The sequence below is a fragment of the Bos grunniens genome, chromosome 3 (genome assembly GCF_055505025.1).
Source record: "Bos grunniens cultivar Pamir isolate PY7600 chromosome 3, Bosgru_T2T1.0, whole genome shotgun sequence".
In the NCBI taxonomy this organism is placed as follows: domain Eukaryota; kingdom Metazoa; phylum Chordata; class Mammalia; order Artiodactyla; family Bovidae; genus Bos; species Bos grunniens.
In genome coordinates this window covers 94,146,956-94,163,617 of record NC_141167.1, presented here as the reverse complement: position 1 = coordinate 94,163,617, position 16,662 = coordinate 94,146,956, and the positions used below count along the sequence as shown (strand labels likewise).

The 16,662-nt window shown below is 39.5% G+C and overlaps 1 protein-coding gene across 13 annotated transcripts in view; it reads right to left on the bottom strand.

Annotated features, from left to right (window-relative positions):
* Window positions 1-6,635: 6,635 nt before the first annotated feature.
* The window catches only part of SLC22A15 (solute carrier family 22 member 15), a 113,632-nt gene continuing 103,605 nt past the window's right edge, over window positions 6,636-16,662 (bottom strand). For 6 of the 13 annotated variants that reach the window (XM_086392029.1, XM_086392032.1, XM_086392036.1 and 3 more), the window contains 2 exons: window positions 15,575-15,763; window positions 6,636-13,372 (listed from right to left, as the gene is read on the bottom strand). In XM_086392029.1, coding sequence (XP_086248155.1) covers window positions 13,244-13,372; window positions 15,575-15,763 — 318 coding nt within the window. In that variant the 3' untranslated portion in view covers window positions 6,636-13,243. Of the gene's footprint in view, window positions 15,034-15,574; window positions 16,436-16,662 lie in introns of those variants that run through there. The other 7 variants (XR_015160768.1, XM_086392030.1, XM_086392033.1 and 4 more) reach the window with 4 other exon arrangements.

Genomic DNA, 16,662 nt, shown 5'->3' with positions numbered 1-16,662 from the left:
GTAAGAACATTCTAAGGGCAACCACTATAGAAGAAATAATAAAATTGTTAAGAAGATGCCAGGCTCCATTTACTGGGGACTCCAGGATATATACAGTTCCCATAAATTTTTTCAGAGTGCCAGAAAAACATAGAAAATACTTCTAGGTCCAAATATCCAGACTTTACAAATGAAAACATTTGTCACTTTTACTACTGATCTTTTTTTTTAAAAAAAGTATAATTGATACAATAATTCTCATAAAATTGAAGTCTCCTCACTGACTGCCTTTCTCAAGCCCCATTTCCTCCCACCCATCTCCCTTCTTCTGCTTTAACAATCCTGACCATGCATGAGTTCTGGATCCTTACAGGCTGTTTTCTTTTTAAAGGTGAAGCTTTTAATCTGTGAGGATAATAGGAACCCCTGAGATGAAAGAAAAATGCTCAGCTATTTAGAAAAAAAAAATAAAAAAATAAAGCCAGTTCCCTGTATCCCTTCACTGGTGTTTAGTCCCTAAGTCTATCTGACTCTTTGCAACCCCACAGACCATAGACCTCCAGGCTCCTCCCCATGGGATACCCCATGGGGATATCCAGCAAGAATACTGGAGTGGGTTGCCATTTCCTTCTCCAGAAGATCTTCCTCACCTAGGGATCAAATCTGCATTCCTGAGTTGCAGGCAGATTCTTTACCACTGAGCCACTGGTGAAGCCCATATTCCTCATACAGCAAAATAAATTCCAAGTAAATGAAAGAGTTACATACAAAAACAAATCACAAAAGGAATCAGAGGGAAAAGGAGGTAGGCGGTCAACATTTACCTAAACTTGTGTATATAAAGAACATATGCTGAAGGAACTGAAGATGTCAAATAAAAATTCAAAACTTCAAAATTAGAAAACATAATTTCACAATGTAGGAAAAAGGATAGAATCCGAGACGACAATCCATAGAAGAAGAAATACAGACAATTAATAAACAAAAAATTCCCAAACCGTTATTATATCTCTAGTTACAGAAACAGGCAAATTAGATTCTAACAATGAGACAGTCTTTCATCTGGTCCCTCCCCTAATTTGATAGTTTGGCAAAAATTAGAGAAAGGTAATAATGCTTAGAAGCCAGTGGGGAATATGGCCCTGATATATTAACAGCGGTAATGTAAACTGACAGGAAAATTTTTATCAAAATTTTAAAAATCATGCCCACTAACTCGATGACTGCATCTTAAAATTTATATGAAAGAAGCTTGAAAGGTATGCCACCTCTCTGTATGCCTCATTTTAACAGGAAACAAAGGATACAAACTAAATAAAAATTGGACACTGGCTAATAAGTTATAATACATTTATATGATGGAAGACTTTGCAGCCTTTAAAAATTATACAGTAAAGAATATTTAATAACAAGAAAATGCTGATGACATTATTGACAGAAAAAAGTAGGTCACAAAACATTACCCATGAAATAAAAGTGGTCTTCTCTGGGTGGTGGGAGTGCGTCAAATTTTTAATTTCCATATTAGATTTTTTCCCATTGATTTTTTTTTTTTTTTTACAATTAACATACTGAAATTTTTATAATTAGAGAAAAGATATAAGTAAAATTCAGTATTTAGAGTAGAGATTGCTCAGGGAGAGTATACAAAGTGAAAAGGGAAAAGGGCAAGGAATAGAACTCATGTGAACAACTGGATACAAATGACTGGAAATATTTGCTTGTTCTCAAAATAGTAAGACCTGTTCATCAACCTTAAGTGTGGTCCACATATTGTAACTGAATTTGCTTCCTGTTTGTTCACCTAAGGCTCCCTTGAGTTTCAATGATTTAATCACAAGTGACACTCTGACCAGATCACACTCTTTATGAGTGCACCTATGGACGGAAAGAATCCTCAAGAATCACTCTCCCTATGACCCAGGGAAGGTGCAAGCAGAGTTCCTCTCCCCGGGTCCCTTGTGGAGCTCTAGGTGGGAACACACACTGCCCGATTACTTTACTTCCCCAATTACTTTTCTCCCACACTTACCCTTCCAAGCTGCTTCCAAAAGGGAAAGAGAGAAGATCTGGGGTCCAACGTTAGAAGAAATGGATTTTATAGTCCTTCCTCTCCTCCCACAGGGAGGCTACTGCCTCCTCCCCAAACCCGGATTCCTCAGGAAAGTGGGAGGGGAAAAGGGGAAGGGAGCTTCCAGATCTTCAAGGAAGATAGAGAAAAAGGAAGTGGTCTTACAAAAGCCTTATTTCCTCATTTACATGATTAGGTGGCAAATGAACTGGGCCAGATTGAAAATATGTTTTCTTGAAACATTCAATATAAATTTCATTTTGGAAAAAAAATATATATATATGTCATCATGAGAGTTAACTTTCTTTAAAACATTTTTTGGGAATTTGGGGGCAGTCCAGAAGTTCGTTAGGACCTTGTGCTTCTTCTCCAGAGGGTGCAGGTTCGATCCCTGGTCAGGAACTAAGATTCCACAAGCCTCACAGCGTGGCCAAAAAAATAAAATAAAGCATGTTTTAAAAGGTGTGTATTAAATCCTTGTTTAAAAATCTTTGGCAGTTTCTAGGTAGTAGAATTTACTGAAGCTCTCCTGTTTGGCAGCTGTTTTATATACACATCACTTAATAATCAGCACAGGGACATATGATGTCTTAATATTACATGTTAAAGAAGAGGAAAAGAAAATTTAAAAATCTGATTCTAAAACTGTATTCTTGCAATACTGAGAAGATTTCAGAGGGTCTTTAAAATATCTTTTGGGAGCATGTTGAACTACTCCAAAGTTAAAAGTTATTAAGTTATCAAATAAAGAATTTTAATGAAGAATATGAAAAAAAAAAAAAATGATGGCAGTCCTGGTCTTTGCACAGGACTTTGAAATGTGGCTAATCTGATAAAGGGAAAGAGTATTTACAAGAGGAAATGTTTAGGTGTCCCTTTGCTGATAGCAGCAAGCTCACTCTCCTCAGATAACAGGCTTTAGTTAGCCTGTTAGTTGTTGGCATAATTAACCACTATCAAATGAAACCACTATCAAAAGTCCCAGGCTGAGACCTCCCCTCTCAAGAACTTCCTCATTGAAAAAGAAATCCATTTCAGGCACCAGCCAGTTTCCCAAACTTGGATCCCAGAAGGTCTCTCAGTTCCACTAAGTCCTTTTCAACTTGTTGGACTTAAATCCCACCAATTAGACCAAAGACCCTGGGACGGCTCACAGCTTAAGAAACCCACTCAATGATCTCTGACAGCTCCAAGCTTATGGAAATGCCTGGTACACAGTAGGTACTCAGTGAATTTTTCTTGAATATATTTGATGGAAAGGTAGCTTAATAGTTGCCCTAAAGTGAATAATGAAAGTAACCCCAACGACTACTCAGAAATGGAGAATTCTTCCGTCTTCTCTATGAGATCATAACTGCATTTGTTCCATTAATGAGCCATATGAATCTTAATGAGCTTCTCAATCCATATTTTTGACTGACAATTATATTCATTTATTGATTTAATTCTGGAAAGGAAAAAAAAAAAAACCTTAATGGTTCTAAAATACAGGGAGAATCATTAACTAATTAGAATCCTTTAAATATTCTGCCTCCTCAAAGAGCCTAATCAAAACGTCTGGGCCTTGCAGAATGCGATGTAGACCTAACACTGCCTCTTACCAGCTGTGATCCTGAGAAAGTTACATAACGCCCCTAAACTTTGTTGCTGTCATCAGCAGAACCAGATGTATACACCTACCTAATAGAATTGTTGTGAGAATTTTAAGACATAATCATAGACCGCGTAGACGTGGTGACGTGATGACATGATGCATGGCAGTCAATGTATAGTAGTTATAAACACCATTGTCATCAAACAGTACCTGGAAAATACAAGGCCTGCTAACATTTAAGAACCCCGGAAGATCCCTTGGAGAAGGAAATGGTACCCCACTCCAGTACTCTTGCCTGGAAAAGCCCATGGACAGAAGAGCCTGGTGGGCTACAGTCCACGGGGTCGCAAAGAGGTGGACACGACTGAGCGACGTCACTTTGACTTTCGTCACTTTAGAATTGTAGCAGTATAGCTTAGTCACTTAAGAAGTGACTTCTGAAGTCAGATAATCCAGGTTTTGCCAACAATTAGTTGTCTGACCTGGGGGTCCTTAACTAGGGCCTCAGTTTCCTCACCTATGAAATGGGATCCATGGTATACATTTCATAGTTTTCTTCTGAAGATTGTATATACCAAGAAACAAACTGTTTAGAATAATGCTCAATACATGTTCTCTCCTAACCCAGCACCAAGAATAGGACACAGCACACAGTAGGCACTCTAAATATTTTAGGAATAATTTATTTTCCCCTGTTACTTTTCCTCTTGAATATAAGAAACTAGTTAAGGAAATCTTTTGATATTTTGTGCACATCTTCCTAGGATAATCTTGAAGCTATCTGGGGTGGTTTGAACGCAAACATGCAAAGCCTAGATGTCGCTCTTTTCACTGGATGTCATTTTATGACACCTTTGTCAACAAAACTTGTTAATGATTCTATACCTCTGCTTCACTTGGACATTTTGTTCCACAAGACAAAACAACATTACCTTTGTTCTGTTTTTTTTCCCCCCACATTCTCCAGGTCTTCAACTTTTTACCTAGTCATTCTTAATCAGTTAAATCCTTATCAAGCCTCATCTCTCTCCTGATGGACTGGATTGGGAAGATAATAAATTCTTCTACTGTTGGAAATGCATTTGTTATGTTCTGACTCTGCTTTGATATTGGCAAATCAATCATTATAGAATTCTATAACCCAACAGCATCTGATTCCATTTCCTGGCCTTGAATTCAAGATAGTTTGGAACCTACTTATCAATAATAAAGTTTCTGCACATGACAGAATGGAGAAGTAAATACAACTAGCCTACCTATCCCCTTAGGCTTTACTCTGAGATGTTTTCAGGTATTTTTGCATTCCTCTGATAAATTAAGGGAAACATAGTCAACACCTGCGAGCCAGCCTCTGAATCACCTAGCAAACAGGAAAATCAAGACATTGATCCAATTCCTAATAACTTTTTTGTTAATGGGCTGAGCCCTCAAATGCCTGGAATCGAATTGACAGCATTTCTGAAACATTAAATGTTGTTTCCACTAGATGAATTATATTAGGAGAGCTGATTATTATACCATTGATGGTTATACCAAAAACTTCCCCAAAGAATATCCTCTGGGAGAGGCCTCAGTGAGAAGAATCACTAGATTGATTTATTCTACAACTCAGTAGGATGAATGGTGTTTTAGTAATAGGTATATAAATACATGGACAGGGGTGGGAGGGAGGCTCAAGAGGGAGAGGGTTATGTATACTTATACAGGATTCATGTTGTAAAGCAGAAACTAATACAATATGGTAAAGCAATTGTATTCCAATAAATACATGGATAAGATCATTATTTAATAATTAATCCTTCTTTGCTTATTTCTATTTTCAGGGTAGACATTTTAGACCTTGTTAAAAGGGATCATTTCTCTCTTGAACATACTCTAATCCCAACTTTAACTTTGCTCACAATGGTGATTTAGGTAATAGGAAGGTTAATGTGGAATGAAGGTTGTTTTTTTTTTTTTTAAGTAACCTATAAGTAGCTTTCTCAGAGCTAAACACTCCACAGACCTTCTTTTCAAACTGATCTTGGGGAAGAATATCCTGTTTAAGAACACTAGCTGATAGGTCAGTTAAGCCAATCTTGAATCCCTTGTGTCTAGGTATTCACTCATTTAAAAATTTAATGAATGCCTACCATGTCCCCAATACTGTGCTAGTTCTTAGAGGTACTAAGATGAGTAAGATACAGCCTCTTTGGTAGCTTTTGAGTTCAATGTAGTGACAGAGCTCATAGGAAAGAGTGGTGAGGAATCCATGTATTTCTTCAAAAATGCCTAAATGTTTGGGATGGACATGTACAAATTGCTATTATCAAAATGGATAACCAACAAGGACTTCCTGTATAGCACATGAACTCTGTCCAATGTTATGTGGCAGACCGGTTGGGAGGGGAGTCTGGGGGAGAATGGATACACGTATATATAAGGCTGAGCCCCTCGCTGTTCACCCGACACTATCACAACACTGTTAATCAGCTATGTGTGCTAAGTCGCTTCAGCTATATCCAACTTTGCGACCCTACGGACCATAACCCACCAGCTCCTCTGTCCATGGAATTCTCCAGGCAAGAATACTGGAGAGGGTTGCCATGCCCTCCTCCAGGAGATCTTCCCAACCCAGGGATCAAACCCACATCTCTCATATCTCCTGTGCTGGCAGGCAGGTTCTTTACCACTATGCCACCTGGGCTATAATTGGCTATACTCCAATATAAAAAAAAAAGTACCTGAATGCCTAATAACACACTGGGTCCAGTGCTATGGGTGGGCATTCAGTAGGAAAAAAGATGGACATGTACCCTGTTTTCATACAGCTCATGGCTTAATAGGGAAGACATAATCATTTATTAGATTACACAATAAATACTATAATTACGGAAAAGTACAAAATGCTTAAGAATATACAACAAAGGTAGAGAGAACAATTGCTTTTGATAAGAAAACTACTGGAAGTTAAGACACGGCAACAAATAAAACTCAGAGACAAAGTCTTAGTAGGTTTAAATTCTTTTGTAAGCACTTTATTCTTTCAAACAATAACTGGGAGACTTCAGGTTTAGCCAAGTGTGTCTATAAACTCATTAATAAAAGTAGATTTTTGGCTGTTACCCATGGTCTGAGTACAGCTTATCTTGATAATGACTAGGTTTTCCCATAAAACTTCCAAGTATACACTGATGATGCCAGCAGGTCCTGTCCACTTAGAAAACTTCAGTGACACACACTTAAGACACCTGTAATAAGCTGACTGCTGGGCCCCAAAGATATTCACATGCTAATCACCAGAATCTGTGAATGTTATCTTTTACAGCAAAAGGGACTTTGCAGATAAGGATCTTGAAAAGGAGAGATGAGTTGGAATTATCTGGGAGGGCTTGAGGTAGCCACAGAGGTACTAATAAGAAGGAGGCAGAAGACTGGCGCAAGTAGAAGGCCATGTCAGACAACAGGAGCAGAGGCTGGGGTGCTGTGGCCAGGCCTGAGGAACACTGCACTGTCTAGAAGTTGCAGGAGACAAAGGAACGGATTTCCCCTGGAAAACTCAGGGGGGAAAACAGCCCTGCTGACATCTTCATTTTAACCCCTTAAAATTCACTTTGTTGCCTGACTTCCAAATATGTAATAGAATAAATCCGTGTTGTCTAAAGTTTATGATATTTTGTTACAGCAGAAATAGGAAATGAATACAGCATACAATTACTTATGTAAACTAAAAAGGGTCTTGGAGGCTTCCCTGCCGGCTCAGTGGTAAAGAATCTGCTGGCCGATGCAGGAGATATCGGTTCCATCCCTGATTTGGGAAGATTCCACATGCCATGGAGCAGCTAGCCCATGGGCCACAACTACTGAGCCTGTGCTCTAGAGCTGTGTGTGTTAGTTGCTCAGTCGTGTCTGACTCTTTGTGACCCCATGGACTGTACAGCCTGCCAGGCTCTTCTGTCTGTGGGATTTTCCAGGCAAGGATACTGGAGTGGGTTGCCATTTCCTTCTCCAGGGGATCTTCCCAACCCAGGGATCGAACCCGGGTCTCCTGCATTGCAGTCAGATGCTTTACCATCTGAGCTACTAGGGAAGCCCTGGGGAACCATAATTACTGAGCCTATGTGTTGCCACTACTGAAGCCTGTGTGCCCTAGACCCTCCACTCCCCAACAAGAGAAGCCACTACAGTGAGAGGCTTGGGCATTGCAAATTGAATGTAGCACCTGCTCACCACAACCAGAGAAAAGTCCACGCAGTGACAAAGACCCAATACAGACAAATAAATAAATAAATATTTTTTTTAAAAGAGTCTTGGGAATCTTTATGGAAAAGTTAGTTTGATTGACATTTCTAACCACCAGTGTATTCTGCTGCTATTCTACCTGTAGAAGCAAAATACTCTTTGTTTTCTCTCTTGGTTATAGTACACATTCAGAGAAAACTACAATATAATGTATTAATGATAATACATAGTATGGGAAGAATTTTATTTGAAAGTGAATCGCTGTTGTTACAGTCCCTCTTCTGTTACATTCACACACATATAACTGGATCCTGCTACATAACTGGATGGATGCATGCCACCTGCTATAGCAAATAGGAAAGCAAACACCCTATACATGGTGAAATGTACCTATAGGAAGCAAATGAATTTATTGTATCATCACCAGCAAGCATATTTTGGCTTCTACCATTTAAAAACCCTAATCTGATGTGACAACTATTTACCAACTCTCAAATGCTTCCCCGTGCTGAACAGTTTACCTCTGTGGATCCTGTCCTCAATTTGTGCTGGGGCTAGGAGGCTGACCTGTGCAGACTGTATCAATGGGCTTCCTTCTGCATACTGCCTTCTCTTCTGTGGTTTCTGGAAGCTCTGCCCACATACTGGTAAATCATTCATTTATTATTAAATTCACCTCCAAGTTGAGTGTGCATCTTTACCTATCTTACACAATCATTTCACCCAGTTATATTTTGAAGCAAAGCAATTCCATCAGAATCTAGTCTATTCAAAATCAATTGTTCTGCAAGGTCCAGACTGAAGTTATTTTAATACTCATTTGGCTACATCTGCCCCTGATGTTTTTCAATAAATGACTAATCTCTTCTAAGATTTATATTACAGAGCTCTAGGGTCTCAGTTAAGAAGTGGTCTAAATGTTTTCACAGATGCAAACTCTTTTCCAAGAGAAATTCAGACGTAGAGGGAAGGGGGATAACTCTTCATTTGGGTAGGAAAAATGGTGAGACTTGTATTTCTGCAACAGAATATCAAGTCTTGACTGTAAAGTATGGCCTAAATAACTGGCAAATATTCCTGTCACTCACTAAAGAAGTTAACCATGAAATAACTTTGATCTAGAAAAGATTAGCTAACATTTGATTCAACATTGAACATCCATCCACCTCAGTGCATAGAAGTCCCAGATTTAATTCCATTTGCTGAATATAAAATGGTATCTATACATTTCCCTACTGAAGGTATTTCATTGTTTCATTACAACTATAATGGACATCTCTGTACATATCTACTTGCAGACAAGCACACTAGGCAAGTACTAAGGTAAATATGAAAGGTATTATGCTTTACTTCTTGCAACTGCATGCTTTTATTTGCTTATAAATTGTAAAATCACTTTTGTGTGTCTTCACCAATATTCTTTCCATTTTAAAGTAAAATACAATAGCATAGAAAATACAGTGCAATGCATTTAGTAATGGTATTATTTAATGGAAAGTTATTGGTGGCACATATGTACATATGGACGTGTATATGTAGGTTTGTGCACTATGTATGGCACGGCGTGAAATGGTTTCCTTCAAAATATCTGAAAACTCTTCCATGACATATTAATAGATACAGAAGTAGAATCTCTGTGTCACAGAATGTTTACATTTTTCAACCTCACTGGCTATTGACAATCTAGTTGATAAGTAAATTTATACTTCTATCAGAATGTAGAGAAATTCCTTCTTCTTCGTATTTTCAAAACTATGTTTTAGAACTCTTTTCTTCCAATCTAATAGATTTTGAATAACTTAACATTGTTTCAATTTGCATTTCTCTGATCCTCTAGTGAGGCTGTAAATTACCTAAAAATATATTTTATAAGCTTCCTCCTTATTTTTCTTTTTGATCAGCACTAATTCTTTCTACATTCTGGATACTGATCTTTGTCTTTTACAGAAGTTGCCAAAATTCTTTTCCTAATCTATTGCTTTGCTTTTAATTTTGTGGTGTGTCTAGTCATATAGAAAGAAGTTTTACATTTAGACGTAGTGAAACATATCAACCTATCTTCTTAAAAATGATTTGTGATTTTTACTTTCTGTCTGAAAAATCCATCTATCCCTCAAGGTCATAAGAACATTCTCCTATATCATTTTATAATTTTTTTTTAAGTTTTGCCTTTTTCCATTAAGTTCTTCAATTCATTTGGAATTTTTGTTATGGTGTGTAGAAAGGGTGTAATTTTATTTTATTTTTTGATATGGAAACCCAACAGTTGCTCAACAATAACTGAATAGTTCAGTTTTTTCCCCCACTGAGTTGTCATACCATCTTCAGAAAATGCCAAACTGTTATATATCCTTTGTCTTGTTCTGAGATTTCTATTATGTTTTACTGATCTGCTTATCTATTGCTACACTCATACCATAGCTTTGTTTTAATATCTGGGAAGTCAAGTCTCTTGCTTGTCTTATATTTTGGGGATTGTTGAGTATTTTTGAATCTTTACTTTTCCTTAACTAGAGTTATTTTTCCAGGTTCTGTGTAAAAAAAAAAAAAAATCTTATTAAGGTTTTAATATGTATTGCCCCTGACTGTCAACATTTCTGCTGAAACTGCCTCAGCAAAACCAAATGCCTCCATCTTTGTAGACCCCAGTAGGAAAAAATGATCCACCACAAGTACGGCCTCCACCTCACTCCCACATTCTCAATTCCACCTGAATCTGAGTGACGGAAACTTAATTGCACCTAGAAGCCTAGCTGCAAAGGGTGTTTGGGAAATGTACATCTTAGCTTTAAAGCCTCTGCAGTACAAGAAGAAGTACAAGAGAAGAACCATGGATTTTCATGTTATAGTAGGTCATGAAATTGGTTTGCTGCTGCTGCTGCTGCTGCTAAGTTGCTTCAGTCATGTCCGACTCTGTGTGACCCCAGAGACGGCAGCCCACCAGGCTCCCCCGTTCCTGGGATTCTCCAGGCAAGAACACTGGAGTGGGTTGCCATTTCCTTCTCCAATGCATGAAAGTGAAAAGTGAAAGTGAAGTCACTCAGTCGTGTCCGACTCTTTGCAACCCCATGGACGGCAGCCCACCAGGCTCCCCCGTCCCTGGGATTCTCCAGGCAAGAACACTGGAGTGGGTTGCCATTTCCTTCTCCAATGCATGAAAGTGAAAAGTGATAGTGAAGTCGCTCAGTCGTGTCCGACTCTTTGCAACCCCATGGACGGTAGCCTACCAGGCTCCTCCGTCCATGGGATTTTCCAGGCAAGAGCACTAGAGTGGGAATTGGTTTAGGGGATCACAAATGGCATTTTAAAAAACAAAGTGCAACAGAATATATGCTATCTTAAGAATAAACATGTTTCATGAAAGTTTTATATACATATTTTAATGCATTTTAAGTATTTTCATCTAGTAGGCATTTGTAAGGCAAGAAGAAAGAGCAAAACAGAGACAGAGATTAGAAAGAGGTGGAAGAAGAGGGAAGAGAAAGAATCCATTCGTTATTGTGGTCATTATCAGTAAAGTCCGAAGGCCAAAGTTCTGGGAAGGTGATGAGATCTTATGTCCCAATTAACCTTATGTACTACGATATCCCTTATCCTGAGAAGGAAGTTTCTTTTTATTCCTTATCTGCTAGTAGCTTTTATTTTAAATAGGTGTTGAATTTTGCCAAATAATCTTCATGTATCTATTGAGATGGGCTTCCTTGGTGGCTCAGATGGTAAAGAATCTGCCTGCAATGTGGGAGACCTGGGTTCAGTCCCCGGGATGGGAAGATTCCCTGGAGGAGGGCATGGCAACCCACTCCAGAATTCTTACCTGGAGAATCCCCATGGACAGAGGAGTCTGGTGGGCTACAGTCCATGGAGTCGCAAAGAGTCGGACACATCTGAGCAACTAAGAACATCTATTGAGATGACCATAAGGTCTAATATACTACACAGATAAATTTTCTAACCATGCCCTATCTTTGCATTTTTCTCCTAGATATATTTTTACACTTATCTTCTGTTTCCACCAACTCCTTAAACTTGCTATAGCCCCTGTCCCACAAACCACCCATAGTTTCTAGCATATTCTATATTTGTTCCATTTGTCAAAGATGCTACTATATACATCCTGACATATTCTGTAAGAACAAAAGAAAAGCCTATGTTTTACAATTCTCTATCAAATTCACAAGCCAAAAAAACTGCATTTTATTTACTGAAAAAAATCCTTTATAGATGTCCAATTTAAGAACTAATTATCTAATAAAAAATATAGATGTCCAATTTAAGAACTAATGAGCTAATAAAAAATTGTAATGGAGGAGTCAGTTCTATTAGAAAGCTACATTTTAATTCTGGTTTAGTAGAGAGAAGTATTGCAATGTTTTGTTAAGAATATAAATCTATTAGAAGTATCTTTATCAATTTGACCTCTATAAAAATACTTGTCTGGATCAAATTTATTTGGGCAGTGTCCCAGGAACATTTATTTGCTTCTTACTTACTGTATTTGTGTTTTTTTCTTTATTTTTAGATACTAAAGAATGTCTGTTATCACTTGAAATCAGCCAAATGACAAATACTGCATTTTCAATGGGCAGTGGTTTTTAACCCACTGATCAGAAAACTATAGCACAGTTTCTTTCAAGACATCTGTGTGGTGCCTAAGTTCTGGACAAGCTGTTGATAAGACCTTAGATGCTGGAAGCCCTGGGATTTCTGATGTGTCTTACATTTTTCTTGTTGCTTTTCTGGAGAAAAGAAATTTAATTTTGAATACAATACAGACATTTGAAAGGAAACCTTTTACAAATCATCTGCACAAACAACATATGTTATCTATAAATGAAGAGTTTTCCGATAATTTAATCAACACAAATGTACTCATGTGCACAATCTCCACAATCACTATTTTTCAACAGTTAACACCAAAAGGGAAAAAAAATCTGTTTTTATAAAAGGCAAATTATTAAACTTTGCCAAAAGACCATCAAGAAAGAAACACTAAAGAAATTTAGTGGCACATCTGACACGAGCAGCTGGTAGTCCAGCCTTAGCAACATGTGTTCAAACTGTGTTTCCTTCCCTCCCTTCTTCTATCCTAGAGTTGGAAAAAGAGAATACTTAGGGACAGAACTAATGGAATCCTTATTTATCTAGTCAGAGGCAGAGGGAACCCCAGTACCAACAAAAAAGATGGGTTACCAGTTGGTCTTCAAAGAGAACAAAGCCACAACACTGGCTGACTCTGGGTGTTGAGTCTATGAGTAGTACATTTTTTTAACTTCTAGTTTCCACATTTTTTGATAATGGGGTCATTACTCTTATAATGCAAAGAGGCTGACAACCAGCCAAGAACGACCAAATGTTAGCTTGTTGTTTTCCATTTAACGTCACGACAAAGAGCTTCTAAGTGTCCTTTTAAGTTCTTCCTTTCGTCTCCTCTTGATGGTGGGCAGGGTCTCCATCTCCCAGAGAAAGATGCCAAGATTCCACAGTCTGGGGGTTTGGGGCAGATTTGCCTGTGATGGACAAAAGCGATACTGGCAGGAGTTCTACAACTTCCTTGATGGCTAGAAACAGCAATACATAGTGTGTTCTGGGCACAGCGGAGAGAAATAAACAGTAGTAGAGATGCTTCCTATTTATAAAGAGCCCAATACATTAAGGGCATGAAGGATATAAAACACTTTAACAAATACAAAGGTACAGGCTAGTATAGTACAAACCAAGAAGTAAATGGAAGAAGACAGGAGAGGGTTGGAGCTGATTCGAGGTGAGTCCTCCAAGATTTCCAGACACAGACACAGTGATGACTTCTATTTCTAATGAAATTTCTTTTTCTCCAAGAGATTAGCAGAAACGGAAATTCTGAAAACACAGAAACAGTCCCCGTTGGGAAACTGACCTAAAGCAATGCGGTCCAAGCTTGTTGACTCCAAGATAACACTTCTTTTTGAGATAACACTGGAGTTTCACAGGAAACACTTCCAGCACATGATTTGAGGAAACAGAGTATGACTGATTTTATTTGAAAGCCAGTGGTTCTTAACGAAAACCAACATTTCCTAGGAAACTCCTGTGCCTTCCATTCTAGCTAAACTAAACAGGCTGGGGCTGACCTAGGACTAAATGAGTTCCAGTCCTTAAAGGTTGCCCAAGTTCCTCCTTGCACAACACTGAAGACAAAACAAACAGAAAATTGTGAAAGGTAACTTTCTTTTCTTCCTTATTAAAAATGGCATCTTTTTTCTCCCCTTCAAACATCCAAGGGCTCAACAAAAGGGCTCAACATGTCACTTTTTAACTGCCCTTCCCCTCTATAAAACGTCATCATTTACTGGGCATGTTTGGAAGTTTCGCTGGTACTAGAATCTGAGATGGAAATTTGAGTATCAAAGGGAGCTGCTGAGGGTGGGGGGCGGGGGTGCAGCCACACCTTGGACTCTGAACATTACTTTGGTGCAGCTGGATTTTTTCTAGAGGGTCATCTGTCGGATTAACACGAGGAGCTGGAACCAGTCACTGAACCAGGGGCCAAGCTGAGGGCCCAGATTTCCTCTCTTGGGGTACAGCTGGAGGGCCTCAGGTCATACAAACGATCTCTCAATGCTTTTCTTCTGGCACAAAAATGAATGGAATGCTAACATCAACTTGCCTCCAAAGATTCCTGATGAGAAGCAATCGAGACAGGCAGATGTCAAAGCTGATACACAGATTCCATCTTAATGGTGAGAAGAAATTTTACATATTTGCCTTTAGGTCACAATGAAGTTGAACGGCAACATAATCAAACTTCTAGAAACAACTGAGTTTATCACTCTGGCATGCAGAATTGAGCAATCTGGCCAAAGGTCATGATTCTGCACTATATCTCAACTGTAGGCAAGTTAATAGCTTTTCACTCAGTGATGTCCTGTTCATGGAAATCTCTTCTCCAACTTCCTTGGTGCCTATAAAACATCAGGCCACACTGAGTACCTTCAGTTTGTTCAAGCCTTTCTTTCCACAGCTCTCTGCAATTTCCCAGGAGCACCTGCCCTTGACAGAGGCACGGAAGATGACCCTCTGCTTCTGAGGAGGAACCTGGGACTCATTTGATCATCTGAGTCTCCTCATCAGCATCGTAAAACTCTTCCTCTTCATCACTCTCGCTCCCTAAAGGGCTCTCCTTGTCCACAGACTAAAGCAGGAGAGAAGAAACGGGTAGGGAAATGGTGTCATGACATCTCTAAAATTAAATTACTGTCTAGCATTCAACTGACAAAGGTACTCTGATGATATTTATTCCCCTAAGGATTAGTCCCTTAAGTGTTCTAAGAAAGCTAAGGAATCATCTTTATTTCCCTGAAAATAAGCTGCAATTGGATCCCACCTTTGTTTTCCAGCATTTTTGCTCAGTTCTATTACCCTAACCAGGTGGCTTTCCAGGTGGCCCAGTGGTAAAGAATTTGCCTGCCAATGTAGGAGATGCAGGTTGGATCCCTGGGTTGGGAAAATCCCCTGGAGAAGGAAATGGCAACCCACTCCAGTATTGTTGCCTGAGAAATCCCAGTATTCTTGCCTGATAAACAGAGGAGCCTGGCAGGCTACAGCCTGTGGGGCTGCAAAGCCCATGTGACTGAGCACACACACATTACTCTAACCAGACATTCTTTCTTTTTATTACCCCCAAAACTGTCATCATGTAGTAAAGCAGAATGATAAGAACAATTGTGTCATACCTGAGGGGGATCCAAGGTCTGTAAAGATAATGCTTCCTCCCCTAGCCTCCGATATGAGTATACTTGAAGGTCAGAAAATGTCTCCAGCAATGGGCTGTTAAGGGTTTCTGGCAATAATAAACTCAGGAGGCCTGAGGTCAGCCCTGTGGCTCCGAAGACAATGAAGGGTAAAGACCACTGCACATACTTCTGTGGGGACAGGGAGCGGAATGAAAACAAACAGAAGCTCAGCGTTAGTTTCCTGGCAGGTGACATCAGCACTCATGACTAAGGACCTGCCACGCTTACTGTCCAGGTCCTGCTTTCCCACTAGAATACACCACGCAGCCTTCCTTCTCTTCCCATAGAGAATTACCGGGGGAAACCAGAGCCAGTCCTCAGGCACAGCGATGCAACTGAGCAGATAAAAAGGACTGCTGGCTGTGGAGCAGAAGCAGCAGACTGTTTCATGCTCGGGTGGGGGCTGTGGTAGGGGCAGCGTAGACACATGGCCAGGGTGAGCCAGACACTCAGCTCCCACTTGAGGCGAGTGGCCTGGGACACGGTGATCTCCACATGCAGGCAACACTGCAAATGACTTCTAAAGTTCCCAACCCTGCAACTGGCCAAACAGTCTCATACACGTGTGCTGATTCCCTAAGCACCAGAACTGAGAGGCTTGGGGGTTAAAGGTGTAAACACCCTTAAATATTCAGGACTGATTTCCTTTAGGATGGACTGGTTGGATCTCCTTGCTGTTCAATGGACAGGAGTTTGAGTAAACTCCGGGAGTTGGTGATGGACAGGGAAGCCCGGCGTGCTGCAGTCCATGGAGTCGCAAAGAGTCGGACACGACTGAGCATCTGAACTGAACTGAACACCCTGAAAAGGAAGAGAAAAGCCTAGAGAAACCTACACATGTGGTTTTGATATGCTAGCAGGCTGATCCAAAAGACATTCTCAGGAAAATTTAAATACAAACATACCATTTCAAAGATAACACTATGGTCCTTGCAGGACTGGGCTCCAGGAGATTCCTGAACTGATTATCATTCCTAAATTCCTGCATGGGAACCACCTAGTTTTGTCATCTCTGGTTTGGGCTTCTA